Source organism: Neolamprologus multifasciatus, chromosome 6 (assembly GCF_963576455.1).
Source record: "Neolamprologus multifasciatus chromosome 6, fNeoMul1.2, whole genome shotgun sequence".
Taxonomy (NCBI): domain Eukaryota; kingdom Metazoa; phylum Chordata; class Actinopteri; order Cichliformes; family Cichlidae; genus Neolamprologus; species Neolamprologus multifasciatus.
This window is the reverse complement of record NC_140444.1, coordinates 33425691-33448998: the sequence shown is the minus strand read 5'-3', so window position 1 is coordinate 33448998 and position 23308 is coordinate 33425691. Positions and strand designations below refer to the sequence as shown.

The 23308-nt window shown below is 38.9% G+C and overlaps 1 protein-coding gene across 1 annotated transcript; it reads right to left on the bottom strand.

Moving 5' to 3' along the window:
- Positions 1-104: 104 nt before the first annotated feature.
- Positions 105-23308, bottom strand: LOC146517447 (arf-GAP with dual PH domain-containing protein 1). Its single transcript, XM_085163306.1, has 11 exons — positions 22853-23308; positions 19768-19898; positions 18800-18891; positions 14976-15055; positions 14777-14889; positions 13188-13334; positions 11467-11550; positions 11215-11277; positions 8477-8548; positions 4223-4454; positions 105-1656 (listed from the first exon to the last, which is right to left on the bottom strand). The coding sequence occupies exons 1-11, from the start codon at positions 22938-22940 to the stop codon at positions 1628-1630; spliced, it is 1131 nt and encodes a 376-aa protein (XP_085019432.1). The 5' UTR covers positions 22941-23308; the 3' UTR covers positions 105-1627.

Here is a 23308-nt window from a genome sequence, read left to right as displayed (position 1 = left end):
GCCATAGTCAAGCATATGCTTAAAAATGCACATATCAACATAGACGAATACCTTTTAACCAGATGAAGGAAGCGAAGAAAGAAAAAGTGTCAACTCAATCAGAATCAGAATCAGAATACTTTATTAATCCCGAAGGAAATTAGGGTTACAGCAGGCAGCACGCTAGTGGCGCATGCGCACTTACAAAGGAACCTTCTGACCAACTTTACACAAACATCACATTGGGGAGACATGTCAGAAAGGTAGGCTGATAGGAAAAAAACAATGAAAATACATAACATGAGGTAAGAGGAGGAGAAAAAAAAACTCCACTCAGACTGAGCTCCTAGTGGGAGAACAGTTTGATAACAGAAAAAACACATCAGCACAAAAAGCACATGACCATCAATACACCATAGAAAAACAAGACAAGCAACAGGGGCGGGTAAAGGGTAAGAGAGAGCCGGTGTAGACAGCGCATCGGGTCCTGCAGCATGTCTGCGCTCAAATGTCTGATTTGGGGTTTTTTTTTGACACTGATGACAATGTAGACAAAATAACTTAATGGCATTCTTGTCTATTTAAAAAAAAAAAGATTTGAATATATATGCACTTTATGCCACATGAAGGTGCTGTTACACCATCCAAGGTTTTGTAGTGTTAACAGCTTTTCTGCAAACCTGCTTTATTGTCTTTCCAACAGATCTTTGACAGACGACTTTAAAAATATATACATTTGTGTTGGCTTTACTTGCAAAATAGATGATTAAAGAAATGTTATATTGCTTTTAATTAAAAGAATAAAATTACAAAAAACAAAAAACCCTACACATACCTCAGTTTGATTGTACCCACAGTAACTGGATGATAAATGGTCTGTTCCTGTTTGACTAATATGTCTTTTTTCACAGCAGACATTTGGAATTATCACAGTACCAAAAGCACCGCTCCATTCAACTGTCAGTAACTGAACAAACCAAGTCAGAAAATTAAATTCAGGTGTCATTAACTGTATAATTTTCACCTGTGATTTTCTCACTGTGACATGTCAAAATGTCTTTTGTGAAAACGGGCATATTTGACTACCTGCACCTCATTAGCGTTACCCAATCATCACAATACATTATACTTAATACAAGAGGACCAAAGCAAATACTTCTAACTTTGAAAGTGTTTTTTGTTAGAATATATGTTTGACATACGTTTAATTCTACTGTCCCTATTTTGTACAGCAGTATTTACATAGCATACCACAGGTCCACGAGAAACAATGGATAGTATTATTTTGTTTACATAGTATTTGATATGGGCAGTGACCACCATGACCATGAGCCCAAAGAATGCATTTGTAAGTTAAAAAAAAAAAAAAAAAATTACAAATTTGGTTGAACCGTAAGTAATTTTATCTTACCACTTTCACCAATAAAAGCTAATATCATTGACAATACTATGGTCTTATCAGTCAATACTTTCTCTTATTTGCATTCTTAACATCCTGTCATCCCATTAGAATTATGAAGCAAGCTCCAGTGTGACCACAGTAACAAAGAAGCTGAGACTCCAGGTCCATGACGCAGAAGCAAAGCAGGTCTTTTGTCACACTGGTCATGAACTGAGAGGGGAGGTGGTTCTTCAGGCTTCTGATCCATCAGTGCTTATGCCTGAATGTGGCCTCCACTTAAAAAAAAAGAAAGTCCAAAGTTAGGAATTTAGATGTTCAGTTAACCCATAAAGACCAGTCAATTTGTATGACTGGTTTTTATTGGTATTGTCATTAAAACTTTGAGATGTGAACAAATGTAAACTGCCATGATGTACTTTATGTTCAGCACTAATTAGCATGTATGCTAACACGTGCCCCAAGAACACAGTAAACATTTATTGCTAAATATGGAGTTATTGTTACTGTCAGTCAGTTAACATGACAACACATCTACTTATTAGACTAATAATCTTAACATACAAACTTTGGACTTAAAGGCCATTTCTACACGTGCACAGATATTTTGGTAAATTTAGCTTTTTCTACACATTTTGGCCTTTCATCCATATATAAATAACACTTTAAGTCACTCAAAACTTTATAAAGACTTGTTGACATCAGACAGTGCACCATGTTGTATTGTGTATTTTATTATATTGTATTATTGTATTACACTTTGGTTTTTCTTGGCTGTGCTTGATGCTGCTTTTTGTACTTTTGTGTGGATGGAGATATTTTCAAAAACATAGCGGAAAATCACTGTTTTAAAAAATACCCATGTATGTGTATCCATAAACTAGAAGGATACATTTGTGGAAATGAGTACACTAACTAGTGTGTTTGAAACTTTCTTAAATTAAATGCTATCTTTGATATGCACAAAGCTTTTTTACTAATACTAATATTTCTGAGGATTTCTTTTTACCTTCTTTACACAATTGTTGTAAAGACAACACAATTTCTTAAAATGAAGGCTTGGTCCTTCTCAAGCTGTAAAATCAAACACTAGTAAATAATGCCAAAAAGTCTGATGTGGCAGACTGGAACAATCATTTTGGACCAGGAAAGTTAATAAAAATTTGGCCACCATGTTTATTCAAATACAAAGTTGATTTTGAAAAATTATACAAACCAATAAGCTTACCTGAAAACTGTTTTTAAAACTGAGAATGCACCAATCACAGCCCACACAGATGTAAAAGGGATGCAAAATAATTAGTCTACTCTTTTTATGAGTGTGTGGGAAGCATTCAAGCATCAAGGAAAAGCATGTTAACAGTCACTGAAATTGAACAAAGGCTATAGCAATGTACCTTAAACAAAATAAGTATGTATGATTTGGCAGGTGTTTTTGAGGGACACGTCGCTGTCCATCTATCCATCCATCCATGCATTCATCCATGCATAGATGAACATGCCTGAAGCACCTTGTTCAGGAGGCATCCATGAGGCTTCCTAGTCAAATACCCAAACCAGTCCACATCCTTTAGATGTAGAAGAGTAGAATTCCCTCTTGCATGACTTAACTCATCATCCCATCTCTGAGGTTGAGTCCAGCCAACCTTCACAGGAAACTAATTTCCACAGCTTTTATATGCAGTCATTCAATCACTACACAAAGATTGTGGCCATGGTTGAACATAGATCAACCGGTAAATTGCTTTCACCTCTTTCTTCACCATAACTGATTACAACCTTTGCATCATTGCTGATGCTGCACCTATCTCTCTGTCAATCCACTCTCCCTTCACATGTGAATTTGGCCTGGAGTACTTCCACTTGGACAAGTAACTCATCTCAGACTTTGAGTGGGTACTCCACCCTTTTCCAGGTGAGAACTGTACCCTTGGGCTTAAAGGTGGTAATTCCCATTCCTGCCACTGCACACACGGCTGAAAATTGCCCCAGTGTAAGCTGATGAAGCCACATGATGAAACCAACATAAACACATCATCCTCAAATGGTAAAGATGAGATCCTGAGGCTGTGATCAAATGCTTTCTCTAGGTCTAAGTCCTTCTCGAGCAGTCTGGCATAGGCCTTCTTTGGAAGGCTGAGAAGTGATATCCATGCAACCCTCTGGTCACCCCCAGTCTGCCAATCCAGAGCCACAGCCCCAAACACATTTCAGAGACATGTCAACCAAGACAGGCCCACAACACCTAGAGCCTTAATTAATTCAGGACAAATCTTGTTGGGTGGACAAGATCGGTGTCCATCTGCATACAGGTTTCTGTTCAGTCCCATTACCCACTGCAAAGCTACATTACATTGACTTAGCAATGGTGGTGCTGATTTGGTCTACTCATACTTCGTGCCCCCAGTCTCCCTCAGAAAACTAACGCTTTGTTAGAGGTGGTAATTGAAGATTTCACGAACTGTGGCCTCTGTTTTAGCTCCCAGCTCAAACTCACTATACGTTTGGGTAAACCAGGCCTGTCTAGCATCTTTCCCCAACGCCTAATCCAACTCTCCATCAAGTGATGATGATTTGACAGCGCAGCTCCATTATTTCACTGAATGTCCAAGAAACATGGCCACAGATATGACTGAAGATCTATAATTACAAAATCAACCTAAGCTATCCCGATCCCACATGCACTTTTGAGCACCTTATGGTAAAACATGGTGTTTGTTACGGACAAACTGTAGTTGGTGCTGTAATTAATAACGATCATTTAAATAACATGAAAAGCCATTTGCAAAAAAAGAAAAAGCAATAAATAGATTTTTAGTTTTACTTAGAATATAAAAGTCTTACTTGTATATTCCTGTGGGGACATCTGAGCACTCATGATATCATTGAAGTGCTTCAGCCAGTCCTGCTGGTCACTCTCTGTCTCGCAAGTAAACAGAAAGCAGCGGTCAGGTGTTTGTATGGTGATACCATATTCAAAGGCACCATTGCAGTGGGTGCCAGCAGGCAAGCCGGAGGAGGCACTGTAACCATAGTTCTTGTTCCCAAGGAAAACTTCACCTTTGGCAAAGGCATCCTTCACGTAGAGAATAAGAGAAAAAGAAGTCAGCTGTATAGACTTGTCATCATGTATATGAGAGTGTTGATTAAGATATACACCCCTTATTTCTTTACATTTTGTTAGGAAAATGGGAAGTAGGTGCAGCAATTTTTTAAAATGTGCACAAACATGCATTGAAATACAGTATTTAAGGCAAAAACAGAGTTTCTACTTGTTCTGTTATCACTAAAAGTTGTAAAATGTATCACTAAAATATAATTCTCAGTCAGTTGTTATTTATTATGTGTTTACAGCGCTCTCTGTGGTTGCTCCAAGTAATGCACTTTAGAAACGGCTTTATTTTGGAAAAACATTTATTGAACAGGACTGCTTTGCTCAGTCAAGCAAAGCAAGTGAGCAAGAAGAAGGGAAACATATCGGCACGGTTTATGGTGGCCTGTTGGAAAAAATACTGTCCACATCTTCTGTTTATGGTTGTATCGCCGGTATGTACTTAAAGTATAAGTTGCAACTTTGTTTTTTGTGCAATATGTTTCCCGCTAATGCAGTATTTGGCTGTAAAGCTAGTCCTTTTGTTAAGCTAGTTACCTGCGATTTTGGAGGTCGTCTGGGATAGCATCAGTAGTAGTTTAAAAAGTTTACATAATTAGACATATGCTATGTAGTAGGAGGGTGGTATATAAATACATATGACATACATATGTGCAGCATAATAACTGTATTTTTTTGTCTTGTTTTTAGTTTTACCTAGGGATGCAACGATACCAATTTTTTCAAACCAATACGATACCGATACTTGGATCTGAGTACTTGCCGATAAAGAGTAAAAAAAACGATACTTCTACCACACAGACACACACACAAATGCAATGAATTGGAAGACAGGTTTTACTTTATTCTCTGCCGATAATAAATAATATCTTAATAAAAATCACCACAAAAAAATTTCAAGTGAAAAATAAGCACTTCTGTTAAATTATTGCAGAGTCTCCACATTGTAATTTAACAAAAATATCACTGAACTATTGGCACTGTCTCGAGCTTTCAGAATAATAAATAAACACTTCTGTTTGGAATAAAATAAATACAAATTAGGTTTGAGAATAAAATAAACTTAAATTGTTGCAGAGTGTCCATATTGTAAACAAACAAACAAAATAACGAAAGTATTTGGCATTGACAAACGAACTCCCCATCTGCCCGTGGATCATCAGTCCACTGTGCCGTTAAACCAAGGACTGACATCGCACACACTGCTTGTCTTTACCTCTTCAGAAAGTTTTGGCACCATTATCTCCCTGATGTGTGGGCGGCTGGGAATTTCATATCGCAGCTCGAGTATGCTGAGAAGAATCCTATGTTTTCAATGACTGGCATTGGCTGGTCATCCAGAGTAATAAAATGAGTCAGAGCCTCTGTTATTTAAACTGCCCGTGGATTTTCTCTTGACATTTTTCATCGCTTTTCAAAAACCTGAGTTAAAGTTGGCTGTTCCGGTCCACACTGCTGACATTTTGTTTAGCCTAGCTACAGCAGCCTCCAGTTTCTCTTTTTTTATCTGGAGCTGCCAGTCTGACTCATCTAACCCTGTGCCTGTTTAGCACGGGATGTCCCCCTAGTGGCCAATCTAAAAACTACAACAAAAATGACAAGCCACCTTCTGATTAATGAAATAAGTTAGTATCGGTTCATGGTATCAGTTAACTTTTACGAGTATGAGTACACACACATTTTACAGTATCGGCCCCGATACTGCATCCCTAGTTTTACCCTTTTGAATGTCAGTAAACCTGTTGACAACGCTCATCGGTCCTCAGAGTGGTGATATAAGAAAGGTGTTAATGCCCCTGCATCAGACATGCACCCATAACGGCACACTACTATTCTAACAAGCTTGAAAGTCAATATTTCTATTCTTTAAACAGCCTGAAGTCTCTTAAAAATTCTCAAAGCTTTATTGTAATATCTTTATTTTCACTGCTTTTTGTTCTGTTCTCTGATGAGGCGATTCCACATTGCTTCAGTGTTGAGAACCAGACTCTGCGAGGAGACCAGTCAGTGACTAATAGTGTTCCTTTGTGCATTGTGCCAAAGAATGCCTTCTTGATAACCTCATTTACACTGTGACCAGTTTTATTGAGGCTTCATCAAAAAGTAGATGGTTCAGCTGAAAGACCAGATGCATGTTTCAGGTCCTGCATCAGATCTTGTTTTCTTGCTATTCCTTAACAACATGACTTTCAGATGCTGTTCATGTACTGTAGCTTGCCACTTCGTCTTTTGTCAGGTTTCCTCAATTTCTTTAAGGACACACTGCACACCCGGTTGAGATATGTCGTGTTTACACCTAACAACTCTTAGTGCAAAAGTACAATATCATGCTTGTTAAACTGTGTTATCTGTGACATTTTTATGGGTTCAGTTAAAGAAACTGGAAAAAATCTTGTGTTTATGTGACAGGAAAAAGTGACCGAAGAAATGTGGTTGTCTGTAATGAGTGGACACAAAGTTAGTTCATCCTATGAGTTAGGTCTTTTTTAGGCTTGAATGATTCAAATGTAAGACTCTGATGGTCAGGTACAAAGACTGGCTTGAAAATGAGTGAAAAGTTACCAATGTTCAAAGACACGCTATGAAACACCCTCAGAAAGCCGGAGAACTATTACTCAAGATAATATATGTGAAGAAATGTGAAGTTACTAAAGATTTTGCACACTACTATAGGACAATAATCTGCTATCCTATAAACTAAATTATTTATTTTAGTATGTTATTATGATTCCAAATCAAAACGGTTTGTAATACTGGGTAACCAAGCATTTGCCCCACAGTAACAATATAAAGTGTAAAACGATGATTATATTTACACCTGGTCACTTTCAAGTGTTTGTGTTGTAGGTTTCAGTGATTCATTTTGGGAGCAACAGTGATAAAGTGGCAATATTTGTTATGTGAAAATGCAAAATTGGAAGAATATTTCAAACTTAGTTTATTTCCTCTTTTTTCTCTTCAAAATAAAAGCTCATTATTATTTGCATGTTTTCTTTTCTTCATCATCTTCTTTTTTCCTCATCACCTATCTAAGAAAGGGCATTTTGCTTCGCTTTTGTTTTTAAAGCTTTGCATTCACACAAATACAGCCTTTGAATTACAGCATAATGCTTTGAGGAAAGCATGTGGTAGTGGCCAAGGGAGTAAAACGTGCATCTTTCAACTGCAAGACATTCTGTTAATTTGCATATCTTAGCCACTTTAGGAACCCCAAGGCATCACCAGAAGTTTTCTGAAATGAAGCTGACCCTGTTTCAGATGCTTTGTTATGGGATTTGACATCACGATGGCTCTAAAGCACCTGAACTAAAAAGCAGCAAATCATTTCAGCCTCAGTTCAAAGCACTTGAACTGAGGCTGAAATGAGGAAATGTTTAGCATTTTTACTTAAAAAGCGTTTGAAATATGTGCTCTTGTGTCAAAGTTTGAGCATGTAAAATATGGTGGTTTAAAACTACCATGTTTTGCAAAGCTCACACACACACACACACACACACACACACACACACACACACACACACTAGATTATCACTAGACTTCCTCTTTCTTTCATCTTCTAGATTTCCTTGTCTCTCTCGGGGTAAGTTGGACAATTCAGTAACTTAGCATCTATAATTATTACACCTCTCCACTGAACTATTGCATCACCAGCAACACTTAAATAATCTGCTTTGATTATCTAAAGTTTTTAACTCAGACTTGGGTAATCTGAGATACCCCCTCTTTGGCAAAGTCTGTATGATAATAAAATTGTCTGTAATCATTCAGGATTTTCTTAAACAACATCTCAGCATCACTCAACATCAGCTATCTGATAAAATAGGGTGTCTGCACACAGCGTTGTGTGTAGAAGTGTCAGTGTAGCACATTCCAGGCTGCATCAAGGCACCTCTGTGCTCCACAATTTGTGGTCAGAGTGAACCAACCACATGCCTAAAATACAGCAGTCTTTCAGATGTGTGCAGGTCTTTGTAAAGAAGACATACCAGTCGATCTTTGAAGTACATGAGCCGCCTTTGGTCCAGTGTAAACCAGCGTTTCTTGAAACCTTCTGTTTGCTATGTAGACAAAGAGGCAGACGAGTGAGTAAAACAGACAAAGACTGAGAAAGACTGCACAAAGATACAATGCAGCATTGTGCTTTTAAATAAGAAAAGTGAGTCTGTCCCATTTGTGTGATCTTGCAAGACCGTAAGTTCCAACACTTCAAAACAAGGTCTTCAAATTTAGTCCGACCAATAGTCTATGATATGCAATATATAAAAATGGAGCTGTTACTCATTGGAGACTAATCATGTCAGCTGTAAACAAATTTGTATCAAATACAACATTTAAATACTGAAAATTGATGGAAACCTTGAGAGCATGCAATGACTGTTTTTATCCTAACTGTGCAGTCTAATTTAACCATTTTGCAAGGACACTTTACTTTTCATGAATGAGGGGTGTAGCCTGCTTTTGTATATGTGATTTAGCCATGAATGTGTGTTAAAGCTGATCTCGAGCTTTCAACGGTGATATGAAAGCACTCCTTATTGTTAGGCACTTAACATTGTCAAACAGGTTTCCTCTTGACAACTCCCACCTGAATGTTTATCGCACTTCTCTCATAGCACTCGTGTTTAATTTGAAAACTTGTCACGGCTGAAACTTTACACGAGTGCTGCATTTTCAAATCCACTGTGAAAGCAGCTATCGAAGAAAAGCGAAGCACGGCACCTTTGGAGAGTTTACTGAAGTGCACAAGCAGCTTGAGCTCTTTTCAAATAATCAGGACGCTCGGGTCCCCGACTGCTGCCAAACGGTGCTTGTAAAAGTGTTTGATATTGTCATTGTGCTGAACAACTGACTATTCCCTTCTCATTTTGCAAGCCGACTCCTTCCACAAGGAAGGAAATGAATTATGACATCCATTTAGTAAATCAGCCCAACGCAGCAAGTTGGTGCCTTTCATCTCTCAGCCCGACAGACCCAGATTAAACCGAGTGTCTGCGTTTGCATGCCTCTGAATGCAGAGTCGCTCGTTTCGCTGAGGATCAGGTTGCTGTTTCCTGTGCAGGTACTTGTGTCTGAATGATTCCTCTGTGTTACAACAGCTGCCTGTCTGTGCAACCGTGCGTGAGTACGTGCCTGTGTACAAATCCCCTCTTTGCACGTCTGTGTTTCGTGTGTGCATTTGACACCTGGGAATTTAGTCCAGCCTCAGCTGGAAGCCCTTCATTCCCTGTCACACAGATGCAAGTAGGTGCTCTCAGCTGTCACTCAGCCTGTTAGGCAGAGGTGAAAGGCAGACGCGCTGACGGCTCAACTCGTTAGCCTATTATCCCAGCTCCTATTCAATTAACGATGGGAGAGTGAGAGCTGGGATCACTGAAGATTTAAAGGAAGGAACTGTGTCTGACTTGTTGAATAGAAAGTTTGTCTCGATCCTGGTTTGGTACTCAAATTTGGCTGAGGTATTTATTTTGCTAAATTCAATAAATAAGGGATTTTAACATTTTTCCCTTTAAGAAGTTATCTATAAGATCTCTTCTAGATTATTTAAACTGAAAATCTTGTTTTAAAGTGGTAACCATCTAGGCACTGCAGTTGCATCATTGCTACATGACTACTAAAAGAACACCACCTCACATTTGCCGGCTGTAAATAATAAATTTTTACCGAGCCTGCCTCTGTGTTAAGATGTATGCATAGCTCCAGAGTAGGTCGTTTCCTGATTCACCACAACAAATCACCTCCCTCCATCTCACCCTGTCCCCATCACCCTCATCTGTCACACTAATAATGTATTTTTTCATTCATTCTGTCTCCTGCACATACCTCCACCTCTTCAGGCTGTCTTCGACTTGCTCTCTACTCTCACAAACATTATAGTCCGCGTGGACTCCTACCTGGTCTGATTTGTCAACCTATCCATCATTACTGCAAACAAGAAGGGGCTCAGAGATGATCCCTGATGAAATCCCACTCCTACCTTTAACCCATCTGTCACTCCTACTGTCCTGTGCTGTCCTCACACATGTCCTGCACCAGCCTAACAAACCTCTCTGCTACTCCTGACTTCCTCATGCAGTAGAAGTTCTTCTCTTGGGACCTTCATATCACATCATCACATGCTTTCTCTAGATTCCAGGAGAGGTCTGGTTATCAGCAATAAATGATGGCTGGATAGCAATGACAAATCTGAAGCCATTTTAAAGACAGATTTAGGGAAGTCCCACACTTGGTCATCAGAGTGTGACAGATATGAGTTATGACCATAAGGAGTGCTTCCCAAACCTTCCTATTTGAGGAGGTGGGACTGACAGTAGTCTCGCTATTGCAGAGACAGATGCATTAGGGCACCTACATAACCTCGTCTGTATCTCTGGTAAAATGGCAGGCTTGCTGATTATGGCTCAGAGAAATGTATATAATTTGTAGGCTGATGTAAGGGTATAAAGCACAGTTCCTACTACCTACTTGAGAGCTATTAACAAGTAAAGTACAGTGGATTTAATGTAAATTATTAACCGGGTCTATTGACCCACTGTTGAGACAAAAACTGCAAGCATGTGGTTAAAAAAAATAAGCAGACACCACCAACACCAAGTATGCACCTCTTCCTTATTTTTAAGTATATTTAGCAAATTGTGCTTTTATTCTTTTTATTGTTCTGAAATAGAAGGAAATGGAAAGGCTAAATAAAGCAAAAAGAGGAATGAATCCATAAATGTTTACTTGCCCTGGGACCTGTCTTTTCCATATATCCTTCCTTGATAAAGTTTCGGGTAAGTCTGGGTACCAGCTAAGAGCAACAAGCCAAAAGAAAAAACAATGGGATTAAAAATAAAGAATATTATAAGAATATTATTGTTTTAGTGTAATTGAGTTCTACACTTCAGACACAATATTCATAAGCCTACCTATTAAAAGAAACCTAAAAACAATGTAAATATTTATTTTAAGGTAGGTGGGCGTGCATGTGTGTGTTTACCTCAGCATCGGTTGCCCCGGGAAAGGCCACCTTTAGATAGTGAAGCTGAACAGCACGAATTGAATTAAACCAGTCTACAATCTCCTGAAAGGTTAGAGGATAAAAAAAGACAGTATTTAGTTCTTACTCTATTTCTCTTCTCGTTGAGATTTAGAAAAGAGGAGGTACATTTTTTATTTTTTGGACCAAATTATAGGAAAATCCAGAAGCAGCCAAAAATGTTAACCTCACTGACTAAAGCATGATTATCGCTCTCGTTATGACATGAAATGGCTTGTCAAATCCAGTTTTGAAGCCTCTACTTTAAGATTTTGCCTTTTTGATGTGTTGAGTCAGAAGTGAACATGTCTGAACCAGAGTGTGAGGGGCAAGTGTTTAGCTAATGCTTGCAAGCTTTGTTAGCACCTATGCATTTGTTAAGTCTGATGTCATCAACAATTTCTGGGTCCAACGCTAACTCTGACAGTAAGAAGCTAGCAGGTGGTTACCTAGCTAGTTTTAACCTAAAGATGATACCATGTTATGGCTGAACTATTTCTAAAAAACCCCCACAAAACCCCCCTAAAACCTATGGCTCTGCTTTCACTTTGGACATAAGCGAAGAAGACTAAATACCAGCAATGTTTGGAGGATTAGTGAAGTTGGGCTAGTTGGCATATAATCTAAGCTACAACATGCTAAAAAGATGAAAGCCTTTTTAGCTGAACTGAACAGATGTCTGTCTGTTAGTACAATAACTGTATGGCAAGTTCTGTTATTTGTCACATAATTGCATTAAAATTATCCAAAATACACCAACTCAGCACAAATAGTTCAGTTTAGCAACAGTTAGCATATATAATAGCTAGTAGGTAGCTACTGGCTGTGTGAATTTACCTGTTAGCCAAAACCCAAATGAAACAGCTGAGTTATATAAAACATAGTTGTGACATGTGTACACTTGTTATTATGAGGAATAAAAGCACTACAAGGTTTTATAGCTGTAGAGAAATCGGTAAAACACTTCAGGAAAGCACACTGAAGACAGTTTTACTAGCATTTACCAGTTTACCACAGTTTACCACTGTTTACCACGTGGATTTTCCTTCTTTGTACTTTGTATCATTATTTTTTTCAATTTTTATCTTTTATATGTTTTCATATATAGATATATATGAGTAATATATGAGTTTTCTTATGCCAAAATGTGCAACAGCATTTATAGACTGGAACAATGACTTTCCAAATCAGAAGGGATTTTATGATACTGATGTGATTTTGCAGGAGACTCGAGTCTGCTACAAATAACTCCTCAGCCTGATGGCAGTTCTGAACTGCTCCATATGTTTCAATGTGGTCTGAGTGACACAGAATAATGGATGCCGTGCTTGAATGTCATCTGCTAATGGATTCCGTCAGCCTGCACAAATTGGTACAGATGGTTTTGTAAAGGTTTGGAGACTCTCCCCCGATGACAAGAGCCAGGTAGTTTCGAACACGTCTGTCTCTTAATCTGACAGATGATATCCGATACCACCTTCTGCTGTTTAAATCAGTGGACAGTCAAGAATACACAAAAAAAGCTTTAGATTTTCTGTAAGAAAAAGAAAGGTATTGCATTCATTCAGCCCGAGAGGTTCACACTGCTTTAGTGCAAAAGTCCTCACTATTTCTCCTTAGGACTTTTAGGACATTTACTACATGCTGATTGATTATAAACCAGCGATTACAGAAATGCAGACCTTGCCAGTCTCATGGTAGACAAACATATTTCGGGTGCTGTAGTCTTTGAGGTAAGTAATCTGCAGGCCGTTGGTGTTTCCTATCTTGTCTGGCTGGAAGGTTGCATTGATGCTGTCCACCTTTATCACTGCTTTGGGCTCCTTAGCCTGCAGGAAACAAGAGGGAAATGACTGTGTATTTGTATGAAATGCAGCAGTTTGCATAGATAGATAGATCTCATAATAAGCCATGGTTAGAGCTGTTTGACCTATTATTTCCACGTTTTATGTTGTTTAACATGATAATTAACATGATTAATTGAAATAAAAGATTTTCTAACCAAGGCTGTTGTTACTTGTTCCTGCTATATGTGTAAAACATATGTTGCCTAATGCATCTTGTGGACACACTCTGATAAATTACTACAGTGAAATGAATTTGGGATTCAGGGGGTGAAGTGCTACAAAAAAGTGTTGCTATGCCAAATCACAAATATATAGAGCACATGAAAATCCACTCTTGTTAATCATGTTTTATAGAAAAGGCCTCAGAGATTCCAAAAAGAAATAATCTTGCAATTTTCTTTTGTGGTCTTCAATGAATAAATATTTCTCTCTGGGATAATCACACTTTTACGGTTTTGAACAGGCGTGGTAATAAAAAAATAACTTTTTTTCATCACTGCTTAACCAGAAAAAATGTATATGGATGCAGTGAGTATCTCTATGGCATCACACCCTAAGCCTGTATTTTGTGTTGTGTCACTGCATTCAAAGCTATTATCTACACATCGGTCCGCATCACTGATAACCATCATCTCTAAGACCGACACTAATCCCAGCAAACATGTTTGTGGACGCTGTGCTTTAATCTTCCCTGACTTGAATTTAGATGGGCATCTTTGGAAGCTGAATCTATGTCTGTTCTTTTGTCCTTGCCTTTCACAAAGAACAAATACAGCTATAGTTATTTATGAAAGATTTGACAGTTGATGACAATTTCCCTACTTGGTTTGAGTTTTGCCTCTTGAGCATGATAAATCAGCAAGAAATGTGAAACTGGCTGAGGAGCAGCCAGTTGGAGCTGAACATTTTGCATACCTCAAGCTTTTCCTGAGTTCCAACCAACCTAACAGCATAGAAAATCTAAAACGAAATCTAATGACACTTTTACATTTACTACTTCTCACACTGCATGCGATTTGTTTTCAATTGTTTGCTATAGCATATTCAGCATGGCACCTACTTTCCCCCAAAAAAATATATTATTCCCTCTTCCCCTGACCTGGTTTACTGTGACAAACAAAGTGCTCCCAGTGCTTCAAGGCCTAATTGGTTTGGGTGGTGTACAGCTTAGTGAATCAGCCACACTGACAGAGAGGACAGACTGTTGGTTAAGCTTGTCTGAGCACGCTTGAATGCAGCAAAGGGTGCAAGAACTTATTTTGCTCTCACTTGGTAGGTATACATAATTAATAAGAGTGTGTATAACAAAATACTGCATTATAGATCACAGGGGGGCTGTCTGCATGATACTATGCCTTTGTCTTTAAGGTCTGCTCCAAAGAAGGTGTGGTACCTGCAAGAGCCTTGTCATAAAAAATTCTTACATCACATTTGGTAAAATACTTCAGAGTCCCCTCCCTCTCTGAAAGGACAAATCGTCTGCTGAGGAACTGCCCGTTGTCCCGCCCTCTCTTCATCAACATGCCATCTCTTATTCCTGCAGGAAGCCAACAAGGTCAATCATGAATTTGAATGTGTTATAACACCGAGGCGGTTTGTGTCATTATACACCTGTGCACTCACCTTCTTCATAAGTGAAGTTTCCAGGCTCAGAGAACTCCCTCCTTTGGTACTTTGCTCGTATCCACTGCTCCCTCAACACCCTGAGCACACAGATGAAGTGTAAACAGAGCTTGCAAAGCTTGTGCTTGTGCAATAAAAGCACACTAATAGTCCTGTGTATTTTGTGAACAGTAAACACAAACAACACCAAAAATGAAAACCAATTCAGAAACACGGGAGACTCACAAAACAATCTTTAATATTCCTACTTTATGTGAAGTACATTCCTAAACAGTGACATTTAAAATCTTTAGAAAGATGAGTCTGGCAGCATCTTCTTTCAGCTTGTTAAATTGCAACTATCCTGCAGTTATAAAGAAATTACATGCAGATTATTGCCTTTGCAAGTAGCATTGCACCTGCTGCGTTGGGCTGATAGACATGAACAGACACACTCCTGAGTGAAAAGATCAGTCCTGGTCTGACTGTAATTTACTGCATCAGTGTAAATTAGAACTTGCATATGCTACTTTAAGATGTACCGCAAACTGAGCAGGTTAAAGCATCCTAAAAATCTCCAAATGAATACATAAAAGGATATCGGCAAAATGTTAGCATTTTCCATTAGCAAAATGCTAAGGCCAAATACTGAGGATCGTTTTATTCATAAATCATAGAAAGCTATCGAAGGCTTCAGTCACACCAGAGTCAAAATAGGACAGCAACCTCCGCAGCTGGGAATGATTGTGAGTACTTGCAGCTGCCAACTGAGCGCCCAAAACATGAGGCTGCAGGGCTTCAACCACTGAGCGAACATTTGTGGTTAAAGGGCACCTGATGGAAGGCAGCCTGTTTCAGTCAGTGTCAGACTGATTACAGTCACTCTCAGATAGGTCTGCAATTAATTGCTATCTAATTTAAAAACAATAAAAGCAATAATGTGTGTGATAGTTCCCACTAGGAGTGTTTATTTATTTGGCATTAGAATGAGTTATCAGAAAGGATGTGCAATCGGCACGCCTGGATGGCTCAACGTTGTGAGCGCAGTGCCAAAACCTTGTCTCTTTCCTATCGCCCTTTACTCTGTAATCACTCTGAGTGTTTGACACAAGCTCCACATATTCCAAAAACAATAATACCAGGATGTTTATTGAAACACAGCAGAATTGAAATGAAGTTAACGCTGTGTCTGAGGGAGGAGGACAATCCCGACAAAAGATGCATACAAGAATACAGCCTGTTTTCCTTTCCACAGTGAGCAGAGATGCCAGTATTTCCGGCTTTTAGTCATATTTTTACAGAGATTAGTACATAATGAAAACATCTCCCCATCTTTTCTCAACATTGCGCAAACAGAGCAACATTCATCTTTCTTTCAATTCCCTTGAAAGGTGCATATTACACAATATATGTTTGTCATGTTTGTAGCTATTAATGGATCTGTGTTAGTGTGCTACAATAATGTGTAAATGTTGCAATATGTTAGGGGTGGTTAAATTCATATGTGTAGCATCCGAGTAATCTCGATATAGGGAATGGGACATCTTGTTATATTTACAACAGCAGATATTTGGAGTTTGAAAACTAACAAATATGTGAAAATAGCTCTGTAACATGTTTTAAAACATCATGGGCCACAGTGAATGATGGCCCGTTTAGGGTTCAGCATTTCACTCAGGAGCGTAGCTGTTCCTCTTTATCAGCCCATCACAGTGCCTGCCTAGACTATGGGATGTGAGACATCAGCCCCATTGCATATTTATACTTGAAAGAAAAATGGTGCAATACTTGGCTCCATTTTGAGCACCAAATTTACAATTCCCTAGGCAGAACTAAGCACTGTAACATTAGAATCACAGAAGAAAACATATGTAAACGCAGGCGTCTTAAAGATAGCAGCAAAAAGAGTGCAAATAATTTACCACCTCTTTAAGAGATATCCGGTCGTTAAGTCTGATGTCACTAGCCATGTCTGGGCCTAAACTCCGCTGCAGGTCCATATATCAAACGATCACTATGGCATTACTGAGAGTTGAAAAACTGTCTAAAGTCTTTCATCTTTAATAAAAAAAGATCAGCGTTCTGCTCTACCAGGTGTAACAATTGAGTTTAACTTCCAGGCATCCATGAAAACGGAATTTATGACATTTAACGGAGTTAGAAGTTAGCAGGAAGTTAGCTCGCTAGCTTCTATCTAAATACAATATAGCATGTCCTGACTGCGGGGTTTTAGAAACAAATTAAAACGTACAGCTCTGTTATCACTTCCAACATAAATGAAGACAGAAAAATAAACAGCAGTCACGTTTGTAGGGTTACTGAAGTTTGGCTAGCTGGTATATGATGACCGCTAGCGACACAGCTATGTTAGCATAATATAAACAAGCTAACTTTTTTCCACTCGATAAAAGTTAACGTGAATGTTCTCGGTGGTCCGGAACAAATGTAATCGCATGGCAGGATCCTGTAAAAGGACCAAACTTCAGCCAGGAGAACAACTGAAACAATCCATCCACAATACGAGGTTAGCCATTCATATACTGCTGCATGGGCTGGGCTGTAGTGACATCCTAAGGTTTTAAAAACTGAGCTTAAATCAATGATAGGCGGTAAGCCGAGGGAGGTCAACAGTGATCACTGACTGTTTTCGGAGCTTTTTGAGATTAAATAGAACAAAATACAAAACATTAAACATGTTAACAACACAAAAGACATATTAAACGCAGAGTACTTTAGGCCCGGAAGTAGGATTCATCACGTCATCACTTAACGACTGGATTGTCTGTGTTAGGCTGAGGACAGAGCAATATTTTGGTCAAGAGTAACTGATTCACAGCAGAAAGCTGACAAAAACATAACAAAGCCAAAGGTAAATAAAAGTATTGATGCAACTACCGCCCTGCATAATAACTTTATTACATTAATGCAGTGCTGACTGAAACAATTACTCAATTCACCGAAACAGATCAAATGGATTTAGACTCTCCACCTACTTTTATTCTATGCTAATAAAAATAAATGCTGTTAGGATTCTCTGTATCCTGTGGATTATCACTGCAGAGCAAAGGCTAGATTAGATAATTACAACCGGTCCAAGAAATAAATCAATTTAACCCCATATATGTCGCAGGAAAATGACTCAACAGGGTCAAACTAAAGGCTGAATATCTGGCTTGAGTTTTATACATAAGCTAAGTACTGAACTTACTTCAAAACACACACAGTGCAAAGATTTGTGCCCTGGAAGAGTCAAAGCCCAGACTGGAGTCCTAATTCTATTGTGTGAGATGACTTGAAGAGGCAAACCTTTTCCAGGCACACCCTCAACTTGGCCAAGCTTGAGCAAATCAATCAGGTAGAAAAGTTTAAAAAAAGAAAGAAAAGAAAACCCTCAACAAACATCTCCAAGAGCTCCTGTAGATTTCAGCCACAGGAAGTGAATAGCTGTTCATTTTACACTGAAAGATTTCAAAGCTGAGCGTGTGGGGATAAAGTGCAACGTAACAACACGTCAGCTTTGCAGGGAAATGAGAACATGGATGTAAACAGTCAGCTCCATGTAAAAGTATTTATTGGGAGGAACCGTTTAAACTGTGTAATTATCAAGTTTATTGCGTCCAATCACGGGCGAGTGTTTTGAGCATATCAGTGTTCCCCTTCTAGTTAATTATAGTTAATTAATTATAGTTAATACTTATAGTTTGGCTGGAAAACAGGAGATTTTTCTTTAAAGAAAAAAAACACACTTAGGTCTAAAAAATAACTCATTGCATGCACATTTTTTCCAAAAACTTGTTCAAAATAAGTTATGTGAGTGTGACATATGTGTTACTATGGTTACTCACTGGCAGTCCTTGTGGGTTGGTTTGTAGTAATAGACTGGAACAGCGGCCTCATATTTGCTCTTCATGAGCTCATTGCCATTCTGAGCCATGAACTATGAAAACACACACACATACACATACATGACATAGACATATTATTTGAGAATGACATCTTGGCAGAGCTATAGACAGTTTTACAGCTAAAGGACACATTTTCTCATCTCCTCAGCAGAAGCATTGAATTCCTAGAATAAATCTTCACTGATGTTACTGGAAACCGATTTCAGTTATGGGAGGATGACAGATTTGGCAACTATTTTAAGATAAAGATGTTCAGAGAACCCACATCCTTAATTATCTGATTTCCATGAATCCAGTACAAAAATGTTGTGGGCAGGAATGCAGTGTTTTGACATTCCCGAGGACTGATTTATCATAGTGATTTATAATAAAGCATTTTGAAGCAAAATTCTTGAAGCTATTTTTTTTGTCTATTTAAAAATGTGGTTTTTGGTCTTCTAGGTTTGTGAAATGTGTATGTTAGATTCTTCTCAAAGTGAAAAGCCCACAGGTGAGCCCATCAAAGACTTGTGGCATCATACCTGATCTGGAGGCCAAAGCTTCTCTAATAAAAAAGACTACACAGGTAAGTTCACCTTACTTCACAATGGGCATCGACCTAGCTCTGACAAAAAAAGTGACTGGTTTCCATTAATGATTACAAATAACTGCACAAACAGTGTAAATAAAACCCTCAACTGCTCATTTTAAAAGGTGATATATTGGTTGGTATGACCAAAAATAACTGTATCATTATTAAGATTGTTTCAGGATACATGGAGGGGAAAAAAACCATGAGCACAAAACAAAAAACAACAAATAATGTATAATTAGGCTCTGGTCTAAGCATATAAGGAAACCACTTGGTAACGTTTCTTGAGAGCAGGTGGTTAACCAGTCGTGGCTGGAGGAAAACAAGTAAAAAGAACCTCCAACTCATGGTCCTCCCAGCGGGACAGGGTCAGCGACTTGACCTTGCTGATGTCAGGAATGTTGCGGTGAATTCCAGAGCAGGCCAGGCAGATGAACACTCCCAGGGTGCAGGAGCCCCAATTAGGGTCTGCAGAGAGACAGATGGAGAGAACAGTTAGAGTGTGGTAGGGCATTACCTTTGTCAGACACAACAGACCGAATCTGAAGCTTAATCAGATATAAGAAAAGAGACAGTATGTCTATATTTGATAGGCTGGATTCAGACAGCATCACTGCTCTTTTGTTTGTTTTCTGCATGGGCTTTTTTAAATGACTTGTATGACTTCTTGACTAGCTGTCTGTCAATTTTTCCAACCAATACATTTACTGAAAAATGAATAGAAGCCTTAAGGCTAGTAAAAAACAAACCAGTAGTGTCCAAAGTGCACATTATTCATACATTTTGAAAGCTAAATGTAAAAAATATTTCTTTTAAAAATCCAGGTTAACGTCTTTAAGTTGTCTTCTGTGGAGTGTTTTCATTCATGATTTTCATTCTTCCAGCTTGATAATTTATGTTTTATCTCCTTGAGATTTAAACTTAGCAAACAACTTTTAATGCATCACTGCTTAATAGCATAAGAAGATGGGGCTTCCTTTTTGTTGTGACAGAGATTCTCAGTATGCCAGTGTGCAGACTATATTTCAAGGTACCAACACAAGCTAGCAGTGCGTTGCTACATTTTCACCAACAACGGGAAATAATAGTAATTTAAATATTAACATAGCCACTGTGATGTCACCCTGAAAATCTATGGACATTTGAAGCCTCAGTGTTAGTGTTTTAGCAAGGCTAAATGTAGTTTTTGGGGGGGTTTTTGAGACAAGAAATAATCTAATTTGGGGGCGCTAAGTTAGCTAATGCTAGCAGACTTTGATTAGCAAGCTTCTAAGTATATGTGTGCTTTTCACAGGTACACACATCTACCTAGGTAACAGACAAATCAATCAATCAATCAATCAATCAAAAAGCACCAAATATAGTTGTAAGGCTCAGTTCAGTGACTCAGATTAGCAGAGGTAAAGCCTAGCAGCCAGCTATTAGCTACAAGAGCCTGTGTCAGTATCCACTTGTAATCTCAATGTGGCCACTCTTCAACTTAATCATTAAGTAAATCTAAATATGTGAGCTATTAAAAATAAATAAATAGAATTTGCCACCTTAAATTTGCTAGGAAAGAAAATTTACAGACCCAAACAGTCCTTTCTTTTGTGCGAGACTGTAGACATTGTTTTACAGTCATATTTGGCTCTTTAAATACTGTAAATTTAGGCACTTTAAACATAGGCGACATAAACTCTGTAAATATAAGCCAACACCTGTTGCAAGACCTGGTAGACAGCTGACAGCTGGAAATTTTGAACATATAACAAACCAGTTATCACTACAACATGCCTCACACTTAAGGCTCACACTAAACAGAAGAAAGCATTTTGTCCAAATCAATACAAGCCTTATGTTGGCAAGCATATTGAAATCTCTGAGCTTCCAACCAGATCAATGGCACAAAGCGACAAGCCTGAAACCTATAAGGGCAATTTATCTGCCTCACCTCTAAACTCAAAGATACGAGAAACATTTTCTTTGCTCTGGCCACAACTGTCTTATCTTTCTGAGAACCATTTCCTAGTAACCAGCGCGAGGGAGGCTTGGTCTTATCAGTATAAATCACAGATGTCTGAGCAATGAGGGCAGTGTTTAATTTCCCAACCGTAGAAGGCAGATTGGAATACAATGTGCCTGGCTGGTTAATACTCATGCCTAATTTTTTGCAATGTTTCACAATGGGCAGACACAGCAGAGTAAAACGAAACCAGCCCACGTGCGCACGGGGCATCAGAAACATAAAGGGATTCCCTTTAGTCTCTAAAAACAAGGACACATAAATAAATATGCTTGAACGTAGCCAGAGCCGATGCTGGGAATCGGTAAAACTTGTCTTTGAGCAAGGAAGTTCCTCTCCAGCAATGCATGTCCGGCTTCCCAATAGTTTCTTTTTTTCATTATACAAAGATTAGGAAGCGAGATACTATCTCTCTTACATGTCTCCAGGGCATACATTCAGTGATTGTTTTGTTTTTTTTCCTTCTGATGTACTGAAACACATTATGTGCTGTGCATGACGGCTCTCAGCATACTGTAACACAGACAAAATGTAGTGCCAGCATGTTTGGGCAAAAATACCTTTGTGCCATTTTAACTGCCACAGCAGGTTATTCCTTCACACATGGATAGCTTGTATAACCTAAACTACACATTCCACACACTGACTAGATAATCTGTCAATCACGGAAGATGGCCTTACAGGCCTTCAGTTTCTCTTGGTTTTCTCATAGATACCTTTATATTTGCATCATCCAAAGGCAAAGGCCAGAGGTAATTATTTACCTACATTGTCTGCTGATCATTTCTTTGCACAAATAATCAGTCTAAAAATATATTTAACAAAGAAAAGTCCATTACAACAGCCCAAAAGAAAACTTATTGTTATTATTATCATTAATTATCCACTATCTATACATCTTATATACAGATATGCCCTCTTTATAATGGAGTTCCCCATATGTCCCCATTGTGTAAATAGTTTCTATTAAAAAACCTATAACTAACTAAAACAAAAAAAGATCACGAAGAAGACCTCCACTGCTGAGCTCGAGTGGATAAGGGTGTGTGCAGGCCCTTCTACTGCATGTCGAGACATGATCAGCGCTGAACTTCTCTTCTCTTGGCCCCACCACACCACATCACTGCTTCAGCTGCTATCTTCTACACCGTCAGGGAAACTCCTCCCTCCGTTCCTAGCTCACCTTGTTACACTTACAGTCAGAACAGCGCCGAGCATGCCTGGAACCCTTTGAAATATGTTAAAGGTCTAAGCAAGCATTTAATCCTATGCCGTAGTGACTGTAGCATAAAACGAAGGAGACATTAAGGTGCACTTTAATAAACGGCTTTACCAGCAACGTTATCATAGATCCCGCATAGTCTGACTTTCCACTTTCATAGCTAATAAAGGCTCCTTCTTTTTTCCCCCAACCTACCTCGTGCGCCACAGTCTGCGCAGGCGTCATTTCCAGGCTTCTGCAGGATCTCTCTGAAAGCTCGAGTCGATCTTTCATTTGCGGACATTTCAGCGAGCTGATCTGTTATTCCTCCGCTTTCAGAGAGCGGTAGAGACTGGGATGGGGCGGTGAATAGCCAAAAAAAAAAAACAGGGAAAGGTGTGTCTGCTTGGGTTTCACTCCCCTACTTGGGGTGCGGACAAGTCCGCACAGGTGGCCTCCTCAGCGCAGAGGTATGCCTCGCATTGAAGGGGATGGAAAAAGACGAGAAAGAACGTGAACTTCAATGTCCTTCACAAAGTTTCCACAGCAAAAAGTCCCAGTATCTCTCTTTGTTTGCTGAGCCCAAAGCCCACTAGTGGCACTCTTCAGGTGCGTCTTCACAGTTCTGCAGACAGATCACCTTTGACTGTCTGGGACTGGCTGAGCGGAGCG

Excerpts from the sequence above, each read along its gene's own strand:
- LOC146517447 (XM_085163306.1), bottom strand. The coding sequence starts at position 22,940 with ATGTCCGCAAATGAAAGATCGACTCGAGCTTTCAGAGAGATCCTGCAG. Across the intron at positions 19,899-22,852 it reads CGCAGACTGTGGCGCACGAG|ACCCTAATTGGGGCTCCTGC; the intron begins GTAGGTTGGGGG and ends GTCTCTCTGCAG. Across the intron at positions 11,278-11,466 it reads CCGGGGCAACCGATGCTGAG|CTGGTACCCAGACTTACCCG; the intron begins GTAAACACACAC and ends TGTTGCTCTTAG.